Source organism: Bombina bombina, chromosome 10 (assembly GCF_027579735.1).
Source record: "Bombina bombina isolate aBomBom1 chromosome 10, aBomBom1.pri, whole genome shotgun sequence".
Lineage (NCBI taxonomy): Eukaryota > Metazoa > Chordata > Amphibia > Anura > Bombinatoridae > Bombina > Bombina bombina.
In genome coordinates this window covers 145,534,699-145,559,681 of record NC_069508.1, presented here as the reverse complement: position 1 = coordinate 145,559,681, position 24,983 = coordinate 145,534,699, and the positions used below count along the sequence as shown (strand labels likewise).

The following is a 24,983-nucleotide window of genomic DNA, read 5'->3' as shown; positions in this document are numbered from 1 at the left end:
TTTCATGATGTGCTATCTTCTATAAATGGGTAAAGGATGAATCAGTGTACAGTTCCTAATAGCTGAGTACATAATAGAGACAGGAAATTATTTGTCTTTTATTAAGCCATTTGAACATAATTAAAGTTATTTCAGAAATAGAATGCAATTTTAAACAACTTTCCAATTCACATCCATTATTTAAATATGCACACGCTGGTGCCTCTGAAAGTGTGCATATAAAAATATGCCCCTGCAAATAGATTAAACACATGGTTAAAGTAAGCTCCAGAACACTAAGAACACTAACGCCTAGATTTAGAGTTTTGCGGCCGAAGGGGTGCGTTAGCTACGCGTCTTTTTTTTCTAGCGCTGCTTCTAAACAATGCTGGTATTTAGAGTTCTCTGAAGGGCTGCGTTAGGCTCCAAAAAGGGAGCGTAAAGGCATATTTACTGCCACTTCAACCCTCAATACCAGCGTTGCTTATGGTAGCGGCTAGCTGGAAAAACGTGCTTGTGCACGATTCCCCCATAGGAAACAATGGGGCAGTTTGGGCTGAAAAAAAACCTAACACCAGCAAAAAAGCAGCTTTAAGCTCCTAACGCAGCCCCATTGTTTCCTATGGGGAAACAGTTTCTAAGTCTGCACCTAACACCCTAACATGTACCCCGAGTTTAAAGACCCCTAACCTTACACTTATTAACCCCTAATCTGCCGCCCCCGCTATCGCTGACACCTGCATTACACATTTAACCCCTAATCTGCCGCTCCGGACACCGCCGCAACCTACATTATCCCTATGTACCCCTAATCTGCTGCCCCTAACATTGACGACACCTATATTATATTTATTAACCCCTAATCTGCCCCCCCAAACGTCGCTGCTACCTTACCTACACTTATTAACCCCTAATCTGCCGACCGGACCTCGCCGCTACTCTAATAAATATAGTTACCCCTAAAGCTAAGTCTAACCCTAACACCCCCTAAGTTAAATATAATTTTAATCGAACAAAATAAATTAAATCTTATTAACTAAAGTATTCCTATTTAAAACTAAATACTTACCTGTAAAATAAACCCTAATATAGCTACAATATAACGAATAATTATATTGTAGCTATTTTAGGATTTATATTTATTTTACAGGCAACTTTGTATTTATTTTAACCAGGTACAATAGCTATTAAATAGTTATTTACTATTTAATAGCTACATAGTTAAAATAATTACAAAATTACCTGTAAAATAAATCCTAACCTAAGTTACAATTAAACCTAACACTACACTATAATTAAATAAATTACCTACAATTACCTACAATTAAATAAACTAAACTAAATTACAAAAAAACAAACACTAAATTACAAAAAATAAAAAAAGATTGCAAGAATTTTAAGATAATTACACCTACTCTAAGCCCCCTAATAAAATAACAAAGCCCCCCAAAATAAAAACATTTCCCTACCCTAATCTAAATTACGAAAGTTAACAGCTCTATTACCAGACCTTAAAAGGGCTTTTTGCGGGGCATGCCCCAAAGTAATCAGCTCTTTTGCCTGTAAAAAAAAACACAATACCACCCCCAACATTACAACCCACCACCCACATACCCCTACTCTAACCCAAACCCCCCTTAAATAAACCTAACACTACCCCCCTGAAGATCTCCCTACCTTGAGCCGTGTTCACCCCAAATAAAACTGCTTTTATTATTCTATCAACAGCTAAATTGTAACAACCACAGTTTCTGTACAAAGTTTCAGAAAATATCACTAGATTTTTGGATGTGACCATATGAAATAGTAGAACTAAAATATCTTATTGAGACAATTAAAGGGACATGAAACGTTTTCTTTAATGATTTAAAAAGAGCAGCTTTCCAATTTACTTATTTTATCTAATTTTCTTTGTTCACTTTGTATCCTATGTTGAAAAGCATACCTAGGTAGGCTCATGAGCTGGGTGTTGACGGCTGATTGGTGGCTGCACATATAAACCTCTTATCATTGGCTTACAAATGTTTTTAGCTAGCTCCCAGTAGTGCATTGCTGCTCCTTCAATAAAGGATACAAGAGAATTAAAGGGACAGTCTACACCAGAATTTTTATTGTTTTAAAAGATAGATAATCCCTTTATTACCCATTTCACAGTTTTGCATAACCAACACAGTTATATTAATTTACTTTTAACCTCTGTGATTATCTTGTATCTAAGCCTCTGCAAACTGCCCCTTTATTTCAGTTCTTTTGACAGACTTGCAGTTTAGCCAATCAGTGCCTGCTCCCAGATAACTTCACGTGCACGAGCACAGTGTTATCTATATGAAATACGTGAACTAACACCCTCTAGTGGTGAAAAACTGTTAAAATGCATTCTGAAAAGAGGTGGCCTTCAAGGTCTAAGAAATTAGCATATGAACCTCCTAGGTTAAGCTTTCAACTAAGAATACCAAGAGAACAAAGCAAAATTGGTGATAAAAGTAAATTGGAAAATTGTTTAAAATGACATGCTCTATCTGAATCATGAAAGTTTATTTTGGTCTAGACTGTCCCTTTAAGCAAAATTGATCATAGAAGAAAATTTGAAAGTTGTCTAAAATTGTATGCTCTAGCTGATCATGAAAGAAAAATTATGGGTTTTGTTTCTTTTATGACAGGTAACAAAATTTACCCATCCCGTATTATAAGAGCAATTTCATAAGGACAATTTATAAGAATTACAGGCAGTCCCCAGGTTACGAACAAGATAGGTTCTGTAGGTTTGTTCTTAAGTTGAATTTGTATGTAAATTGGAACAGGCACTTTTTTTAGGTGAAACTCTAGCCAAACATTTTGTTTTTGTTTTGGATAGCATAGGATAAAGTTTGTTTTGCTATCTGTGCCCCTGTTCAGAAAATTTCACATCACTTTCTGTCCTTGTTACTATTGGATTTTCAGTATTTTGGATTATCCTGGAAAGAAGGATTGTCGATAAAGCTCTATTTTCTCTGTATGTAAGTACGCGTTGTACTTAAGTCGGATGTCTGTAACCCGAGGACTGCCTGTATATCACCCTTTTTCTGAGTTTAGAGGAATCTTGGAGGAGCTTAGTGTTCATTATAACCAGATTAAAGTTTTAAGAAAGAGCATACAATTTTTAAAAAAAATCCAATTTACTTTTGTTATCAAATTTAATTTGTTATCACGGTATTCTTTGTGGAAGAGGTACCTAGGTAGGTAATGTGCACATTTCTTGAGCAGTATATGAAAGGAAAAAATGCTGCCACCTAGTGTTCTTGGAAATGTATTACATAGGTATAAAACTGCTCCATATTATGCTTCAGTCATGTGCACCGAAAAGAACAATGAATCATGAAAGAAAAGAGGTTATGTCATGGGAAGAATGTATGTATTTGTGTACTATGTAATGAGGACAAGGCTGTTCTTGCTGATAGCACCAGTATACATATGTATATTACAACAACTCCTTCAAATAGTTTAAGATAGGTAACTTTTTTAGGGTTTCTTTTCCAATTTTATTTAATTCATATATTAGAAAGGGTTAACATGTTTATAGACCTGTGGTTAAGTGGGCAACTTTAATGGCACATTTTATAATGAATCAGTAGTGGATAGACCTGGGGTTCTGTAGATATTTGAGTTCTATATGCAAAGCCTGTTGGGAAACACATTTGCATCTACTGCAACCAGAAACGTTTAAAGGGACAGTCTACTCCAAAATTTGTATTGTCTAAAAAGATACTTAATCTGTTTATTACCCATTCCTCAGTTTTGCATAACCAACACTGTTATATTAATACACTTTTGTACCTCTGTGATTACCTTGTATCTAAGCCCCTGCAGACTGCCCCCTTATTTCAGTTCTTTTGACAGACTTGCATTTTTGTGCTGACTCATAAATAACTCCACGGGAGTGAGCGCAATGTTATCTATATGGCACACATGAACTAATGCTGTCTAGCTGTGAAAAACTGTAAAAATGTACTGAGATAGGAGGCGGCCTTCAAGGGCTTAGACATTAGCATATGAACCTACCTAGGTTTATCTTTTAGCAAATAATACCAAGAGAACAAAGCAAATTTGATGATAAAAGTAAATTGGAAAGTTGTTTAAAATTGCATGCCCTATCTGAATCCTGAAAGTTTAGTTTTGACTCGACTGTCCCTTTAAATATATTATTTACTAGCTTGTAAGGTGAAATACACACAGCATACAAAAGATTTCCGAAGACAAGAATATTGGAAAATTTAAAGACTACTGAGAGGCCCAACTAGGTTACCACAGTGCCTAGACATTCCAAAATTTATGGCATTAACAACTTTCATTTTCATTGAATACAACAGATTCATAGACAGCCAGACAAGTTACATATAATGGCATGATTGACTGGTAAAGTCTTATTTTTATTAATTTCTGCTCCATTTTCAATATATATATAGTTATTGATAATAAAGTTTTTTGGTAGCAATTTGTTTCTTTCTCATTTACTATATTTACTGATGTATATATAGACACACACACAGACTGTTCATATATATATATAAAAATTACTAAATGTCAGTGACAGTTATTGCACGTTATTTTCACAATTTGCAACTCTAAGGGCGAGATTACAAGTGGCGCGCTGTTACGCACGAGCAATATTGGGTCATTGCAGCTGTTTGCGTACGTCGCATGTAGCGTTTGTATTATAAGTTGAAAGTAAACGCAATCACATGAGCGCAATTGAAGTTAATGAGCGTCATGATAATGCGTCCTCAGAGCTCTGGTTAACTGTTTCGTCAAAACAAAAAAGTGTCGCAAAACACATAAAAAATATATTTAAAAGTACAGTTACACTTATAATAACACCATCTAATAAAAAAATGTTTAAAAAAATAGTGCACAAAAAAATTGTAAGGACTCAAATATATAAGATCTCAGACAAAAGAAAGAAAAAGGCAGGCTAAGGAATACATATGTATACATATACATAATTGCATCGGAGCCCATTGCAGTCAAGTAGATGAAAACATATATAATCATTTTATGCAATATTCATATTTAATAAAGTGTTAAAGTGTTTACTGTAATTATTTCACATTTAAATGTTCTGCACATAGCAGAATATGTTCCAAGTATTTATAAATAGATATTCATATATATATTGGAATGTAAAATATTAATATTTTCATGTCAGGTTAGTGCACTTGAGAATATGCGATCATCGGGTTTGTGCGCGAGTAGGTTTTTTGTTTGTTTTTCCACTTTTTGTGGTTATTTTACTTCTGTGGGGGAATACATTAACGTGATGGCAGTATTCTAACTTCGGCTTTTTCGCATCGGGTTAGCAAGCAAGTGAAAAATTTTACTTTTAACTTGCAATACGAGCGCTACCCGACACATGCGAAAAGCTTACTTCTAGTGGAGTTAGCAAGCGAGTGGAAGCGATAAATACTGCTCCACTTGTAATCTGACCCATAGTCTGTTAGATTTTGCGCATTAGTGTTTGCATACAATTATAAAATTTACATAAATTACAATTTTGCAGTATATTTGCATAAATTAAATATAATACCTTTTTTGCCATTTTAAGCCTACAGTAATCAAGTGCCAGCTTGTGTGGGTATTATACCTGCCAGTCTTACAGGCATATTGTCACAGTAACTGTGCACACATGTTGGCTATAAGGTATATGAGACAGACAAAGCTTGCACATACCTTCTATGACAATATACCTGTTGGATTGACAAGCATTATGCATGCACCCTTGAGCAATAATTTGCAGGTTTAAAACTGCCAAAAGCTATTGCAGTGTGAACTTATAAACTGGATCATTTCTGGATTATATATTGTGTACTGGGATGAAGAGCAGTTAATATAACTCAGTAAAAAGTTTTTTTTTATTGGGAATAAAATATCGGCTAGATTTAGAGTTTTGTCGTTAAGGACCCGCGTAGCTAACGCTGGCTTTTTTCTGGCCGCACCATAAAAATAACTCTGGTATTGAGAGTCCACAGAAAGGCTGCGTTAGGCTCCAAAAAAGGAGCGTAGAGCATATTTAACGCAACTGCAACTCTCGATACCAGAGTTGCTTACGGACGCGGCCAGCCTCAAAAACGTGCTCGTGCACGATTCCCCCATAGGAAACAATGGGGCTGTTTGAGCTGAAAAAAAACCTAACACCTGCAAAAAAGCCGCGTTCAGCTCCTAACGCAGCACCATTGTTTCCTATGGGGAAACAATTCCTACGTCTGCAACTAACACTCTAACATGTACCCCGAGTCTAAACACCCCTAACCTTACACTTATTAACCCCTATTCTGCCGCTCCCGCTATCGCTGACCCCTGCATATTATTATTAACCCCTAATCTGCCGCTCCGTAAACCGCCGCTACTTACATTATCCCTATGTACCCCTAATCTGCTACCCCTAACACCGCCGACCCCTATATTATATTTATTAACCCTAATCTGCCCCCCTCAACGTCGCCTCCACCTGCCTACACTTATTAACCCCTAATCTGCCGAGCGGACCTGAGCGCTACTATAATAAAGTTATTAACCCCAAATCCGCCTCACTAACCCTATAATAAATAGTATTAACCCCTAATCTGCCCTCCCTAACATCGCCGACACCTAACTTCAATTATTAACCCCTAATCTGTCGACTGGAGCTCACCGCTATTCTAATAAATGTATTAACCCCTAAAGCTAAGTCTAACCCTAACACCCCCCTAAGTTAAATATAATTTAAATCTAACGAAATTAATTAAATACAATATCTACAAATAACTACAATGAAATAAACTAACTAAAGTACAAAAAATAAAAAAGAACTAAGTTACAAAAAATAAAAAAATATTTACAAACATAAGAAAAATATTACAACAATTTTAAACTAATTACACCTACTCTAAGCCCCCTAATAAAATAACAAAGCCCCCCAAAATAAAAAAAATGCCCTACCCTATTCTAAATTACTAAAGTTCAAAGCTCTTTTACCTTACCAGCCCTGAACAGGGCCCTTTGCGGGGCATGCCCCAAGAAGTTCAGCTCTTTTGCCTGTAAAAAAAAACATACAATACCCCCCCCCAACATTACAACCCACCACCCACATACCCCTAATCTAACCCAAACCCCCCTTAAATAAACCTAACACTAAGCCCCTGAAGATCATCCTACCTTGTCTTCACCATACCAGGTTCACTGATCGGTCCTGGCTCCAAAATCTTCATCCAACCCAAGCGGGGGCTGGCGATCCATCATCTGGTGGCTGAAGAGGTCCAGAAGAGGCTCCAAAGTCTTCATCCTATCCGGGAAGAAGAGTAGATCCGGACCGGCAACCATCATCTTCCAAGCGGCATCTTCTATCTTCATCCAATGAGGACCGGCTCCATCCTGAAGACCTCCACCGCGGACCCATCTTCATCCGGTGACGTCCAACTGAAGAATGACGGTTCCTTTAAGGGACGTCATCCAAGATGGCGTCCCTCGAATTCCGATTGGCTGATAGGGTTCTATCAGCCAATCGGAATTAAGGTAGGAATATTCTGATTGGCTGATGGAATCAGCCAATCAGAATCAAGATCAATCTGATTGGCTGATTGGATTCCATCAGCCAATCAGAATATTCCTACCTTAATTCCGATTGGCTGATAGAATCCTATCAGCCAATCGGAATTCGAGGGACGCCATCTTGGATGACGTTATTTAAAGGAACCGTCATTCGTCGTTCAGTCGTCGGCCAGGATGGATGTTCCGCGTCGGAGGTCTTCAGGATCCTGCTGCTCCGCTCCGGATGGATGACGATAGAAGATCCCGCTTGGATGAAGACTTCAATCGGATGGAAGACCTCTTCTGCCCCGCTTGGATGAAGACTTCTACCGGATGGAGGACCTCTTCTTGCTCCGCTTGGATGAAGAATTTGGCACGGCTGGGTGAAGACGACTCAAGGTAGGGAGATCTTCAGGGGCTTAGTGTTAGGTTTATTTAAGGGGGGTTTGGGTTAGATTTGGGGTATGTGGGTGGTGGGTTGTAATGTTGGGGGGGGGGGTATTGTATGTTTTTTTTTTTACAGGCAAAAGAGCTGAACTTCTTGGGGCATGCCCCGCAAAGGGCCCTGTTCAGGGCTGGTAAGGTAAAAGATCTTTGAACTTTAGTAATCTAGAATAGGGTAGGGCATTTTTTTATTTTGGGGGGCTTTGTTATTTTATTAGGGGGCTTAGAGTAGGTGTGATTAGTTTAAAATTGTTGTAATATTTTTCTTATGTTTGTAAATATTTTTTTATTTTTTGTAACTTAATTCTTTTTTATTTTTTGTACTTTAGTTAGTTTATTTCATTGTAGTTATTTGTAGGTATTGTATTTAATTAATTTATTGATAGTGTAGTGTTAAGTTTAATTGTAGGTAATTGTAGGTATTTTATTTAATTAATTTATTGATAGTGTAGTGTTAGGTTTAATTGTAACTTAGGTTAGGATTTATTTTACAGGTAATTTTGTAATTATTTTAACTAGGTAACTATTAAATAGTTCTTAACTATTTAATAGCTATTGTACCTGGTTAAAATAATTACAAAGTTGCCTGTAAAATAAATATAAATCCTAAAATAGCTACAATGTAATTATAATTTATATTGTAGCTATATTAGGGTTTATTTTACAGGTAAGTATTTAGCTTTAAATAGGAATAATTTATTTAATAAGAGTTAATTTATTTTGTTAGATTAAAATTATATTTAACTTAGGGGGGTGTTAGTGTTAGGGTTAGACTTAGCGTTAGGGCTTAATACATTTATTAGAATAGCGGTGAGCTCCGGTCGGCAGATTAGGGGTTAATGTTTGAAGTTAGGTGTCAGCGATGTTAGGGAGGGCAGATTAGGGGTTAATACTATTTATTATAGGGTTAGTGAGGCGGATTAGGGGTTAATAACTTTATTATAGTAGCGCTCAGGTCCGCTCGGCAGATTAGGGGTTAATAAGTGTAGGCAGGTGGAGGCGACGTTGAGGGGGGCAGATTATGGGTTAATAAATATAATATAGGGGTCGGCGGTGTTAGGGGCAGCAGATTAGGGGTGCATAGCTATAATGTAGGTAGCGGCTCTTTGCGGTCGGCAGATTAGGGGTTAATTATTGTAGGTAGCTGGCTGCGACGTTGTGGGGGGCAGGTTAGGGGTTAATAAATATAATATAGGGGTCGGCGATGTTAGGGCAGCAGATTAGGGGTACATAAGGATAACGTAGGTGGCGGGTGGCAGATTAGGGGTTAAAAAAATTAAATTGAGTGGCGGCGCCTCGGTTTAGGGGTACATAGGTAGTTTATGGGTGTTAGTGTACTTTAGAGTACAGTAGTTAAGAGCTTTATGAACCGGCGTTAGCCCAGAAAGCTCTTAACTACTGACTTTTTTCTGCGGCTGGAGTTTTGTCGTTAGATTTCTAACGCTCACTTCAGACACGACTCTAAATACCGGAGTTAGAAAGATCCCATTGAAAAGATAGGATACGCAAATGACGTAAGGGGATCTGCGGTATGGAAAAGTCGCGGCTGAAAAGTGAGCGTTAGACCCCTTTTTTAATGACTCCAAATACCGGAGGTAGCCTAAAACCAGCGTTAGGAGCCTCTAACGCTGGTTTTCACGGCTACCGCCAAACTCCAAATCTAGGCCTATGTTTGGTATTTTTAATCTTTCCTTGCATGTCTAGTTATGAAACTTTCTTGCCAAATGAGGAGGCATTTTCAAACTATGCATTAACTAGTGATCCCCTCTGGATAGATTACAAGTGGATCGCTATTTATCACTCCTGCAAACACATTAACTCGTTAGATGAAGGCTTATTTTGCATGTCAGGTAGCCTGCGTATTACATGTTGAAAGTAAAAAGTTTACACATGAGCGCTAACCCGATGTGCGCAAAAAAATGAACTTCGAAAATCACAACCAAGTTCCCGTATTCCTCTATAGACTTAAATGGAGCATGAAAAGTGGAAAACCCAATCGTGTTTTTTCAAGTGCGATAACATGAAATATTAATATTTCACATTCCAATGTTCTTCACTTAGAAGGATATGGTCTATTTATTCATAAATACATATTTATACATATATATTTATATATTTATATATGTATATATATGATGTTTTTTTGGTAAAATATATATCTATACCTATATATATATATATATATGTATATATATATATATATATATATATATATATATATATATATGATTAGATATAAGTGTAGCTATATTCAGATATACATAAGAATATATATTTATAAATACTTAGAGCATATTCCCTTATGTGAAGAACATTGAAATGTGAAATATTTACATTAAATACATAAACACTTTATTAAATATAAATATTGCATAAATATGCATTTACATGTTTTCATCTACTTGAATGCAAAGGGCTCCAATGCACTTATATATGTGTCTATTTATGTATACACTAGTACTAAAGCCTGTGTACACGGGCCATTTTTTGCAGTACAGCGGTTCCACCCCTTGCACTCTCCCCCCTCTCTTTTGCTCTCTCTTCCCCCCTCTCTTTTGCTTTCTCTCCCCCCTCTCCTTTGCTTTCTCTCTCCCCTCTTTTGCTCTCTCTCTCCCCTCTTTGGCTCTCTCTCTCCCCCCTCTTTTGTTCTCTCCCTTCTCTTTTGTTCTCTCCCGCCTCTTTGGCTCTCTCCCCCCCCCCCTCTTTGGCTCTCCTCCCCCCTCTTTGGCTCTCCCCCCCCTCTTTGGCTCTCTCCCCCCCCTCTTTGGCTCTCTCCTCTTTGGCTCTCTCTCTCCCCTTTGGCTCTCTCCCCCCCTTTGTCTCTCCCCCCTACCTTTGGCTCTCTCCCTCGCCTTTGGCTCCCCCCCCTTTGGCTCTCTCCCCCGCCTTTGGCTCTCCCCCCCTTTGGCTCTTTCCCCCCCTCTTTGGCTCTCCCCCCCTCTTTGGCTCCCCCCCCCCTCTTTGGCTCCCCCCCCTCTTTGGCTCTGCCCCCCCCTCTTTGGTTCTGCCCCCCCCCTTTGGTTCTGCCCCCCCTCTTTGTCTCTCTCCCCTCTTTTGCTCTCCTCTTTGGTTCTCTCTCTCCCCCCTCTTTGGCTCCCCCCCCCCTTTATCTCTCCCCCCCCCCTTTGGCTCTCTCCCCCTCTCTTTGGCTCTCTCCCCCCCCTCTTTGGCTCTCCCCCCCCCGCTCTTTGGCTCTCCCCCCCTCTTTGGCTCTCCCCCCCTCTTTGGCTCTCCCCCCCCCCCTCTTTGGCTCTCTCTCCCCCCTCTTTGGCTCTCTCTCCCCCCTCTTTGGCTCTCTCTCCTTTTTGGCTCTTTTTCCTCTTTGGCTCTCTCTCTCCCCCCTCTTTGGCTCTCCCCCCCCCCCTTCTCTTTGGCTCTCCCCCCCTTCTCTTTGGCTCTCCCCCCCTTCTCTTTGGCTCCCCCCCTTCTCTTTGGCTCCCCCCCCCTTCTCTTTGGCTCTCCCCCCCCTTCTCTTTGGCTCCCCCCCCCCTTCTCTTTGGCTCTCCCCCCCCTTCTCTTTGGCTCTCCCCCCTCCTTCTCTTTGGCTCTCCCCCCCTTCTCTTTGGTTCTCCCCCCCCCCCTTCTCTTTGGCTCTTCCCCCCCCCCCTTCTCTTTGGCTCTCCCCCCCCTTCTCTTTGGCTCTCCCCCCCCCTTCTCTTTGACTCTCCCCCCCCTTCTCTTTGGCTCCCCCCCTTCTCTTTGGCTCTCCCCCCCTTCTCTTTGGCTCTCCCCCCCTTCTCTTTGGCTCTCCCCCCCCTTCTCTTTGGCTCTCCCCCCCCCTTCTCTTTGGCTCTCCCCCCCCCTTCTCTTTGGCTCTCCCCCCCCCCCTTCTCTTTGGCTCTCCCCCCCCCTTCTCTTTGGCTCCCCCCCCCCTTCTCTTTGGCTCCCCCCCCTTCTCTTTGGCTCCCCCCCCTTCACTTTGGCTCCCCCCCCTTCTTTTGTGCTCCCCCCCTCTTTGGCCCTTCTCCCCCCCTCTTTGGCCCTTCTCCCCCCCCCCCCTCTCCTGCTCCCTCTCTGGCTCTGTCTTCACATCGCGGGACCCCGCCCGGCCACGCCCCATTGTGGCGACACCCGCCCGGCCACGCCCCTCACGATGCCCGGCCACACCCCTCGCAGACCTCACAGCTGTTGAGTAGCTTACCTCGCGCTCCCCAGACCTCACAGCTGTTTGTGTACCTCGCACTCCCTATCTCAAGGCCAAGTGTGTTTGTCTCTACTGCGTATGACAGCTTCGGACAAACACACTTGGCCTTTTATAATATAGGATGTGTATTTTTATCAGATAGTGTTATTATTAGTGTAACTGTACTTTTAAATATAATCTTCATGCGTTTTGTGCCACTTTTTAGTCGAGCGTAACAGTTAACCAGATCTCTAAAGTTGCTTTTTTGCAACGAATGTTAAATTCAGCTGTGCTCAAGCAAACGCGTTTAATTTTAACCTTAAATACGCGTTCTAATTCTGACATGCACAAAGAGCCGTGATTAAAACCCTTTTCGCTCGTGCATTACACTTAGTGCACCACTTGTTATCTAGCCCTTAATAGGTTAAAAGGCTATGGAACCCAACATTTTATTTTGTTATTCAAACAGAGCATTTCATTTACTTCTATTATCAAATTTGCTTCGCTCCCAAGGTATTCTTTGTTGATGAGATACCTAAGTAGTCATCTAGAGCACTACATGGCAGGAAATAGTGCTCGTGCAAATGGATAGCATTCTTACAAAACTGCTGCCTTATAGTGCCCCAGAAATGGGCCGGTACCTGTGCTGTTCCAGCTTTTCAACAAAAGATAGCAAGACAATGAAGAAAAATTGATAATTGAAGTAAATTATTAAGTTGTTTAAAATGACTCTATCTGAATCATGAAAGAATAATGTTTGGTTTCATATCCCTTTAATGCACATATATTTGAAAATTTCAATATACATGAAGCATACCTGCCAACATTTCTCAGGATATATGGGGGTGAAGGGAACTCATTGTGACAGTATTCAAGGGCCCGTAGGAGGACGGGTGAGGGGGGCATGAGTCGGGTTGGGGGAGCCAGCTGTGCCATAGGCAGAGACAGGGCTGTCCCTGGAAACTGGGACAATTGCCCTGACGGGAGGTACTTTGAAATTCTTGACAATCCTGCAATATCCGGGACAGTTGGGAGATATGATAAAGTACCTTTTTAAGTTGAACCCTACAGTAAATGAAAATATATCATGAGTTTGTAATATACATAATGTACAATTTTTATAGGAGAACCTTGTAGTTCACGAAACAGTCCGTTTATAATAATTAAAGAATATATTGGTATAGCTAAGCAGACATATAATATATGAGGAATTTTCAGCTGCAGAGTCTCACGGTTTGAATGTTAAGTGTGCTCTTAAAAAGGTTATTACTGATAATCTTTCATGGTTAAAATTACTTTTTTATTACCTAAACAGAAGTGTGGTGAATTGCTGAAAATGGCTTTTAGCAGATGTGACAATGGCAAGTGCAATAGAAGATTTCAGTGTATTTGAAATAAATTCAGTGGATTATTTTATAAGTGCTATTTTATTTAAAATAAACAAACACAATCAGATTTGATTATGGATTTGTCATAAAAAAACATACATTGTTAGGTAAAATATAATGTAATTAGTATTTTCTATATATATTTGTTTTGATATTTTTATTACTTTAGGTGAATCTTACCAAAAAGTAGTGAGTCTTTAATTAGACAAAGATTTATAGTTGTCTTTATGTTTACAATACAGACTCCATCACAGCAGAGTAACATCTTGGACAACGGACAAGAAGACATGTCCCTAGGTCAATGGAATCCGTATGCACTGGGTCGAAGAGATGTACCACCTGAAACAATTTCCAAGAAGGTAGAGTATCCCAGAGGGTTGGCAAATGCATTGTTTGACCTCTGATGGTTAAAGGAACATGAAACTGATTTTTATTCTTTCAGGATTTGGAACAAACATACAATTTTAAACAACTTTCATATTTACTTTTATTATCAAATGTGCTTCATACCCTTGATATCCATTGCTGAAGTAAAAGCAAAGCGCTTCTGAGAGCTAGCTAAACAGCCAATCATAAGAGACAAATGTGTGCAGGCACCAATCACAAGCTAGCTCCCACTAGTGTAGGATGGGTGCATATTCTTTTTCAACAGTGGATACCAGACAACATTTGAAAATAGAAGTGACATACTCTGTCTGAATCATTGAAGTTTAATTTTGACTTTACTATCCCTTTAAAGGACCAGTCAACACAATAGATTTGCATAATCAACAAATGCAAGATAACAAGACAATGCAATAGCACTTAGTCTGAACTTTAAATGAGTAGTAGATATTTTTTTCTGACAATTTTAAAAGTTATGTTTTTTTCCACTCCCCCTGTACCATGTGACAGCCACCAATAACAAATGCATACACGTACCATGTGACAGCCATCAGCCATTCACAAATGCATACACACTTATTCTTGCACATGCTCAGTAGGAGCTGGTGACTCAAAACTTTTAAATATAAAAAGACTGTGCACATTTTGTTAATGGAAGTAAATTGGAGAGTTGTTTAAAATGGGATGCTCTATCTGAATAATGAAAGTTTCATTTTGATTCAGTGTCCCTTTAAAGGGACATTAAACACTTTTAGGTTGTAACAGAAATAGTTTAATTATGTGTTTAATGTGTAGAAAAACAAATTGCTATATACTTTCATTATTTACTGTTTCCTCAAATCCTTCTTAATTTTTATAAAGTAATGGGAAACACCACGTTGTAACTTTGTTATCCTATATTTAAAAGCCTGATATTCCTATCTCATATTCCCTGCTGAGGCCAGTAAGTAACAGTTATAAATAAGCGTATAAAGTAAATATCTCACAGGGTTTAAAGTCTCTTTAATATTAACAATCCTCAGAGATTAAAGGGGCAGTAATACACTAATTTACATATAACTGCATGTAATAGACACCACTATAAAGAATAATATGCACAGATACCTTGAAAAACTTACTTTGAAGCTCCCAATTTAAAACTACTGATAAGATTAGCCTGGGACACCCACTGAATGGGTCTGATAGCAGACTCCTCCCCTACCCCGCATATGAAAATTCCCATTATACAAACAAAAGCAGTCTGGTGTCCGTATACCTAAAACTTTGGGGCTTGGGTAGGAGTCTGAAAATCAGCACAATATTATTTAAAAAATAAGCAAAACTATTCATTTTTATAAAAACACTCCTAGATGGGCTATATCAATGGATCATCTACAAACATTTATGCAAAGAAAAATATGGTGTACAATGTCCCTTTAAATATTTAAGCAACTAATAAAATGTTTAAAAATGCTCCTTTATACTATCCTCGGGCTAATCTTTGCTTTAAATACCTTATTGTTAATATTATTATTACTATCATCGTTTAGTTGTATAGCACCACCAAATTCCTTAGTTCTGGATTAAACAAAAAACACTATTACTACATTTTGTGTACAAATGAATTTAAAAAATCACATTTACCACCTTTATCCTGAAAACATTTGGTATTTTGGTTATCATTCATTTTTATGGTCACAATTATTTGTGTATTTGAATTCAGTTAACAATTATAGAAAAAAGCATCATACAAAGTTAAAAAAATAGACAAGTATGTTGGCACTAGGGATGGACAAATGTGGCTAAATTGAAATTTGAACGGTAGAACAAATATTCCTATGGATATTTGCTTTATACAATCGAATATCCATAAGAATGAAAATTCTTTAATATTTGAAAATCAAATGTTATTTTTTTTGTATTTTCAAATGTTGCTTTGAATTTTGAATTTTGCTCTTGATTTCTAATGTTGCTTTTGAATTTGAATATTGCATAATTCGAATACTAAATTAAAATTATGTAGATTAGAAATACTTTTTAGATTCACTTGAATTACATTCTAAATCGAATTTGCAAAATTTCGATTCACATAAGTTAAGTCAAAATCAAAGGTTGAAATTTCGAATTGCATAAATTAATTTTAAATCGAATGTTATAACTAACAGAAAGCATACATAAAATTTGAATATTCGAACGAATATTACCAAATGTTAATTAAAATTTGAACACCAATATTCAAAATTAGAATGTGATAATGTTTGATAAACAAATACATAAAAATGTATTTTACATTTTGAATGTTGCGAAATATTCGCATATCTATAGGTGGCACTCACTGGTGTGTTTACATTTCATTGTTAATTAAAGGTCCTCTGTTGACATGGAAGGTCTAATTATAATTCTTGTTCAAATTTAGTTTAATTTTTCTTAGAGGATTTCCAAATTCAAAGCCATTCCAATGCATTATCAAAAGTTTTTCAAATGCATTTGTGACATGATACCTCTTCCTATTCCCTGCATAGAGATAGTTTTATAGAGATATTCAGTGGCATGTATAGCTGTTGTGCTGCCCTAGGCACTACAGAATTTGTTGCATCCAGATCTCCCACTGCAACAATTTTAGCTTTAAATATTTCTCATAACTTGTGGCCAGAGATACATTAAGGGGTCATGACCCCCGCAAGACATCCAGATTAATTTGTAAAAAATAAGAAACTAAAATGTATGTAAAGCATCATAGAGAGAAGAAATAATGCCATAATAAACACATAGGTAAAGTTATACACAAGAACCACAAGCATTTCAGCTCCCAGGCAGGAAATTGCAAGATCCACTCACTGACTGTGTTCTGCACGGGAGCTGCAATTCTTGTGTCTCCTGAGAGAGACTTTACCTTTTTAGGAGTTCAATTTTGCTAGCTGATCACATTGGATAAGCCAATGACAAGACACATATATGTCAGCAGCTAGCTCCCAGTAGTGCATTGCTGCTCCTGAGCCTACCTAGGTATGCTTTTAAACTTAGTATACAAAGAGAATGTTGTATATTTGATAAAAGAAGTAAATGAAAAAAATCTCATAAAATTGCATGCTCTATCTAGATCATGAAAATGTAAGTTTGGCATTTATGTTCATTTAACATAAAGGGGTTCATCACAATCCTTTAGAAAATGTATCACTTATCAACAAATAAATATATTTAAAGTTTATGGGGATTTTTGTAGTTAAATAATTTGATCATTTTTTTTCTTAAAGGGACAGTCTAGTCAGAATTAAACTTTCATGATTCAGATAGGGCATGCAATTTTAAACAACTTTCCAACTGACTTTAATCATTACATTTGTTTTGTTCCCTTGGGGGTATTTTTAAAAAGCTAAACCTAGGTAGGCTCAAACTGATTTCTAAACCATGTGAAAACCGCCTCTTAGCTCAGAGCATTTTGAAAGTTTTTGACAGTTAGACAGTACTAGTTCATGTGTGTCATATAGATAACATTGTGCTCACTCCCGTGGAGTTATTTAGGAGTCTGCACTTATTGGCTAAACTGCATGTCCTGAGATTAGAGGGCAGTCTGCAGAGGCTTAAATATAAGGTAATCACAGAGGTAAAAAGTATATTAAAGTAACTGTGTTGGTTATGCAAAATGAGTAATAGAAATTCTGGTGTAGACTGTCCCTTTAATTTCGCTAGAAGTAAGCTTTTTGCATGCGTCGTCAGGTAGAACTCGCATTGCAAGTTGAAAGTACATTTTTTGCTTGGGCACTGACCCCATTCTCTCAAAAAACGAAGTTAGAATATCTGCGTTTAATATATTCCCCCGTAGAGCTCAATGGAGCAAAAGAAGTGGGGAAAAACCCACCCTACTCCCGCGTAAACCTGATATCATATTCTCATGTGCGCTAACCCAACATGAAAATATGAATATTTCACATTCTAATGTTCTTTACATAGCATAATATGTTGTATTTATTCATAAATACATATTTCTACATAGATCTGATGGAATTTTTGTACAATAAATATCTATACCTATAAATATATATAGATTATATATATATATATATATATATATATATATATATATATATATATATATATACAGATATATATAGGAATATATATTTAGAAATACATAGAACATATTTCCCTATGTGAAGAACATTGGAATGTGAAATATTTACAGTAAATACACAGTACAGGTAGCCCTCAGTTTACGCAGGGGGTTAGGTTCCAGAAGGAATGGTTGTAAATCGAAACCATTGTAAATTGAAACCCAGTTTATAATGTAAGTCAATGGGAAGTGAGGAAGTTAGGTTCCAGGCCCCTCTCAAAATTGTCATAAGTAACACCTAATACATTATTTTTAAAGCTTTGAAATAAAGACTTTAAATGCTAAACAGCATTTTAAACCTAATAAAATAATCACACAACATAGAATATATAATTAAACTAAGTTAAATGAACAAAAACATTTGCTAAACTGCATTATAAACCTAATAAAATAATAACACAACACAGACTTTACGTGCATTTTTCTGCAAACAGTTCTTTCTATGCATTTCAATCTGGAATCATTTATAGACAGGAAGATATTGTTCCTTTGGAAACTGCTCGATAGCACAGGTCTAGTTACACAAACTAATTTCAGCTTGCTTGGCTTGCATATCTTTGCTGCAACACAAGCGGACAGCTCCACCTACAGGCTATTTTAATCAATGCACTGCTTCTCAATGCTTTTCAATAGCAGTCACATGACTGAAAAAAAAGGTTGTTATTCTGAAACGGCTTAAATTGAACCGTTGTAAACCGAGGGCCACCTGTACTGTATATAACACTTTATTAAATATGAATATTGCATATATGTCTATATATGTATACATATATGTGTACACACACAGACATACATAAATACATATGTACATACATATAAACATATATATACATAAATGTACATACTTTAAATTCAATTACGCTCAAGTGATCTCTTTTACTTTCAACTTATAATACGAGCGCTTCATCCGACGCACGCAAAGAGCCGGGATAAACCCGATATAGCTTGCGTGTAACTGTTAACGCGTCTCTCGTAATCTGACCCTAAATGTTTAGTTTTGATCAGTATTGTTGATTAGCTTCACATCTGTAGTGGCCGTTAACCTCAGGTGCCTAACAAGTCTTCTTCTAGTCGAACGTGTAAGATATAACAATTGCTTCTTTTCAGCTCCCTGAAGCTTTGCCTAACGGGTTACATTACCCACAGGCTGGAAGCCATATTCAGACACTTATGGGATCCCAGAGCCTACAGCACAGATCCAGAGAGCAGCCGCATTATGATGGGGGTATGAATAAAGTGACCATTCAGCAGTATCAGTCACCGCTGCCAATTCAGATCCCTTCTGCACAAAGAGGTCCGCAGTCTGGACGGTGTTTGATCCAAACAAAAGGACAAAGAAGTATGGATGGATACCCAGAACAGGTAAGGGGCCTTGTTATCTTGATAGAATATAGACTTTTCATATGATACAAATGTTGTATTTGCTTTTCCTAAGAAATCCTCAGACTGTAATGTTCCATCATCCAGAAGAAAACAAGCAACATTTAAAGAGACATAAAAGTGCAAAAATAAACTGTTAAATTATTATTATTATTATCAGTTATTTGTATAGCGCCAACAGATTCAGCAGAGCTATAAACATAGATCTAAGATGCAAGGTATCATTTATAGGAGACAAATAGGTAGAATGCCCTGCCAAGACTTTCACTGTTCTATATCACTTCTCATGAATTTTATCTACAAAACAGCTGGGCTTGTAAGTTTTTACATGTTAAGGGGGTTCAAGGGAATGACAAATAAGGAGAGGAACTGAGGTTAGAAAAGGTTAGAGTAAGTTGTATGTATCCCTGAACAGTAGAGTCTTTAAGGAGCGCTTTAAACTTTCAAAACTAGGGGAGATTCTTGTAGAGTGAGACAGAGAGTTCCACAAAATAGGGGCCATTCTGGAGAAGTCCTGTAGACAGGAATGTAAGGAGGTAACAAGAGAGGAGGAGAGGAAGAGGTCATGAGTAGAGCTAAGGGGACGGGAGGGAGAGTATCTTGAGAAAAGGGCAAAGATATAGGGGGGAACAGTGTTGTTTAGGGCCTTGAATGTCAGAGTCAGAATTTTGTGTTTAATTCTGGAGGCTAAAGGAAGCCAGTTGAAGGGATTGGCAGAGAGGTGCAGCAAATGAAAAGTGACATGTAAGGAAGCTCAGCCTGGCAGAAGCGGGATATTAAAGGGGCAGTAAACCTATGAACTTAGCTTAGCGCCAAGTTTATAAAAAAAAGATTGCAGAGATATTATATTTAAAATTGCAATTTTACTAACCGCCGCTCTTGACTCTACTGAGAGGGTCTTAATTTGCATAAGCACATTGCAGGCACCCTGTCTAGTCACAGCGGGCCTAATCTCGCCATTAAACTGAATGTAGCTCGCTCCCATTACCAGACCAGAGTGAGCTACATTCAGTTTAATGGTGCAATTGGGCCGGCTGTGACTACACAGCGTGCCCGCGATGCGCTTATGCAAATTAAGACCCACTCAGTAGAGTCAGGAGCCGCGGTCAGTAAAATTGCATTTTTAAATATAATATCTCTGCAATCTTTTGTTTTATAACTTGGCACTGAGCTAATGTTATATAATTCTGCATTATGTGCAGAATTATATAACATTAGTTTGTAGGTTTACTGTCCCTTTAAAGCATTAAGAATGTATTAAATCATTGTAATTTAGTGCTATTGTGCCTATAATAATATGTTTAACCCCTGCAAACTGATTAAACACATAGTTGAAGTCAGCTCAAGAGCAACAATGCAGTACTGGGAGTTAGCTAAAAACATCTGGTGAGTCAATGTCAAGAGACAAATGTGTGTAGCCACCAATCAGAGCTAACTCCTAGTAGTGCATTGCTGCCCCTGACCATACTTGGTATGCTTTTCAACAAAAGGCTACCAAGGGAACAAAGTAAATTTGATAAGAAGCTCTATCTACATCATAAAAGTTTAATTTAGCTTTCATGTCCCATTAAACATGATTACATTTTTTATTGCCTGAATAAATATGGAGTGAAAACTTTATACCAGTAGATAAAATAGGGCTCCATTTATCACGGTGAGCAAGCAGCATGCGCAGTTCACAGTTAACATTGCACAAGCAATTTCTTGTGCAGCCGTGCCCCCTGCTCTCACGCAACCAGTAGCAAAAGAGCAGGGTTTGTCAATCATCGCAGACCACAGCTACTTAACTAGCGTTTCAGGCCTGCTCGGGCAATCCTTAAACGCTAAGGCCTGAAACTGAAAATAAAAATAAATATATACTGATGCATTAAAGGGTCATTAAACACTTAATACATGATATAAGCATAGTATTGAGGTTATTCCCTGAATCCCTCTAGTCATTCTAGTGCTGACATGTTTGCACGTGTGCAGTAACTTTCCTTCAGACACCTGCAAAGTAACCTAGGCTCCAAAATGGCAGCTCCCATAATTAGATGGAGCGGCATGAAATGTATTTAGTTTCCCTTTAAGTTGTTTTTCTATACTATATTCTTGGTGCTAAGATTCAGATCATTTCCATATATTCCAATCTGGTTCATGGCTACTGAAGAGGACCGTAGAAGGTAATGCTCATGACCCTGTTTTTGATGGAAATATGATTTTTTTTTAGTCTCCTGAATCCGGAAACCTCATGATTATGATGTGTACAAATACATTTTTAGTCACTACATGTTATACAGTGTGTGACTGAATAAGTTATTCATGTCACAAAGTAAATTGAGTTTTTGATGGACAATGGTGTATCATAAATTTGAGAAAGTTATTGAAGAATGTATTTTTATGCGGCAATCAGGGAAAACAGGTTAACTATACATTTAATATTTTTTGTTGAAAAGCCTAGCTACCATAAAATAGCCCCATATCAGGGATCAGTAACACATGCCATGTGCTATTATTATTATTATCAGGTATTTGTAGAGCGCCAACAGATTCTGCATGGCTATAACAGATTCTGCAGTGCTATGAACTTAAGAGTGTTTTTTAATGGCATTTGGAGCACTCCACCATGGTATGACACCGATTTTGGTGCAGCATTTGTCAAAGCTCTGCCTGGCAGTGTGGCAATTAGATCCAGTGTAATGTGTCTCATAGACTCCTCCTGCAGAGGCCCCATGGCCCACATATGTAGGGAAAACCAAAGCATCAGACAGCAGAAAGTTGGCCTATGATATATTAACTGACAGAAGGACTTTAGAACAAGGGTTAAGAGATCTCATGTAAGTATAGGACTGACTGAGGGAAAAAAGGTTGAGGAAGGTCTAATCTGAAGTCTGGAGTGGGTATGGTGAAGACAGAAAAGCTGCAGGACTATTTGCCTGATCTGAGACTTGGTGTGGATAGGGTGATGACAGAAGAGCTGCAGGACCAGGTGTCAGATATGAGATCTGGTGTTTTTATGGTGATGAAAGAAGAGCTGCAGGACCAAATGTCTGATATTAGGTCTGGTGTTGTATGGTGATGATAGATGAGCTGCAGGATCAGCTGTCTGATATGAGGTCTGGTGTGGATATGGTGATGACCGAGGAGCTGCAGTACCAGGTGTCTAATCTGAGGTCTTGTGTGGGTATGGTGATGACAAATGAGCTACCGGACAGATGCCTGATCTGAGATTTGGTGTGGATATGGTGATGACAGAAGAGCTGCAGGAACAGTGTTTGATCTGAGGTCTGGTGTTTGTATGGTGAGGATAGAGGAGCTGCAGAACCAGCTGTCTGATATGAGGTCTGTTGTGGATATTGTGATGACAAACGAGCCGCAGGACCAGGTGTCTAATCTGAGATCTGGTGTTTGTGTGATGATGACAAACGAGCCGCAGGACCAATTGTCTAATATGAGATCTGGTGTTTGTCTGGTGATGACAGAAGAGCTGCAGGACCAATTGTCTAATAAGAGATCTGGTGTTTGTCTGGTGATGACAGAAGAGCTGCAGGACCAATTGTTTAATACGAGATCTGGTGTTTGTCTGGTGATGACAGAAGAGCTGCAGGACCAATTGTCTAATAAGAGATCTGGTGTTTGTCTGGTGATGACAGAAGAGCTGCAGGACCAATTGTCTAATATGAGATCTAGGGCGAGATAACATTTGCGGCCCAGGCTTCAGTGCAACTGCTGAAACTCGCGCCGCCCGTAATTTTCACCTCGTACATCGAGGTATCACATATACGGAGCCGGCAGTTCATAAAGTGCCGTAAGTCGGATAAACTATTGATGTCCAGAAATTTGCGTAAATACACATTTTTGGAGTTGCCAGTGACTTACAGCACTTTAGAAACTGCCAGAACCTAAGAAAATAAAAAAATATCAAATCTCCTGTAAAAGTCTAACCCGCCTCCCAAAAATAAACCCGACACGTAAAACCCCTATATCCACAATCCCCACACATCACAACTAATAATAAATGTATTAACCCCTAAACTGACAACCCCCTACAACACAATATGACTAATTAAACTTTTAACCCCTAATCCGCCATTCACCCACATTGCAATCTTCCTAGTAAAAGTATTAACCCCTAAATCCGCCAACCCCAACATCGCAAACTACCTAATAAATGTATTAACCCCTAATCCGCCATTTACCCACATCGCAAAGTACCTATTAAAACTATTAACCCCTAATCCGCTATTAACCCACATCGCAACAAACCTTATAAATATATTAACCCCTAATCCGCCAAACCCACACAACGCAATAATACTAATAAAACTATTAACCCCTAAACCACCAAACCCACACAACTCAATAATCCTAATAAAACTATTAACCCCTAATCCGCCAAACGCCCACAATGCAAGTACCCTAATTAACCTATTAACCCCTAATCCGCCAACCCCCCACAATGCAAATAACTAATTTAATTACTAAGCCCCCTAACCTAACACCCACTAAATTAACCCCAAATTACATAAAATAATAAAATACTAAATTATAATTAAAATAAAAAATCCTAACAGTACTTAGAAAAATAAACCTAAGATTAAATTAAAATAAATTAATCTAAAATTACCAAAAATAAAAAAGTCTAACATTACAGAAAATAATAAACAAAATTATCCGAAATAAAAATGTTAAAGCTAATCCCTATGAAAATAAAAAAGCCCCCCCAAAATAAAAACACCCCCTAATCTAATGCTAAACTACCAAAAGCCCTTAAAAGGGCTTTTTGTAAGGCATTGCCCTAAATTAAACAGCTCTTTTGCATTTAAAAAAAAAATCTAAGTCCCCTCTAACAGTAAAACCCACAAAATGCAGCATGATTGGGAACACGTTTGGCACACTCAATGGGCCCAGTGATATTAAAGGGACACTGAACAAAAAAAAATTATTTTGTGATTGAGATAGAGCAGCAATTTTTATGCAACTTTCTAATTTACTCTTATTATCAATTTTTCTTCATTCTCTTGCTATCTTTATTTGAAAAAGAAGGCATCTAAGCTAAGGAGCTAGCAAATTTTTGGTTCAGGACCATGGACAGCACTTTTTTTCTTGCTGTCAGCAAGGACAACCCAGTTTGTTCACCAAAAATGGGCCGGCATCTAAACTTACATTCTTGCTTTTTCAAATAAACATACCAAGAGAATGAATACATTTTGATAATAGGAGTAAATTTGAAAGTTGCTTAAAATTGCATGCTCTATCAAAATCACAAAAGAAAAAATTTGGGTTCAGTGTCCCTTTAAACTCTCCACTCAGGCGAGATTATCTAAGAAGTCTCATCTGTACTGCAAGGTCCCTCAAAGAAGTTTAGAAAGGCAAATTGTAAATTGATTTCTGTTTATCTAGATGTGTTCTATATGTGAAGGAGAAACAAACAGGGCCGGTGCAAGGATTTTTGTCTACACAGGCAAAGGTGCATTTTGCATAAAGGAATGCCAGAGGAGTACCTTAAAGGGACAGAAAAATCATAATTATATATTCATGATTTAGACAGAGCATACTATTTTAAACAACTTTCCAATTTACTTCTATTATTTAATTTGCTTCCTTCTCTTGATATCCTATGATGAAGGTTTATCTAGGTAAGCTCAGGAGCAGCAAAGAACCTAGGTTCTAGCTG

The 24,983-nt window shown here is 38.1% G+C and overlaps 1 protein-coding gene across 1 annotated transcript in view; it reads left to right on the top strand.

The window, feature by feature from the left end:
* Positions 1–24,983, top strand: part of LRRC7 (leucine rich repeat containing 7) — a 518,594-nt gene that overhangs the window by 368,259 nt on the left and 125,352 nt on the right. Inside the window, exons 21-22 of the mRNA XM_053693367.1 lie at positions 13,716–13,832; positions 19,055–19,309. Coding sequence (XP_053549342.1) covers positions 13,716–13,832; positions 19,055–19,309 — 372 coding nt within the window. The remainder of the gene's footprint in view (positions 1–13,715; positions 13,833–19,054; positions 19,310–24,983) is intronic.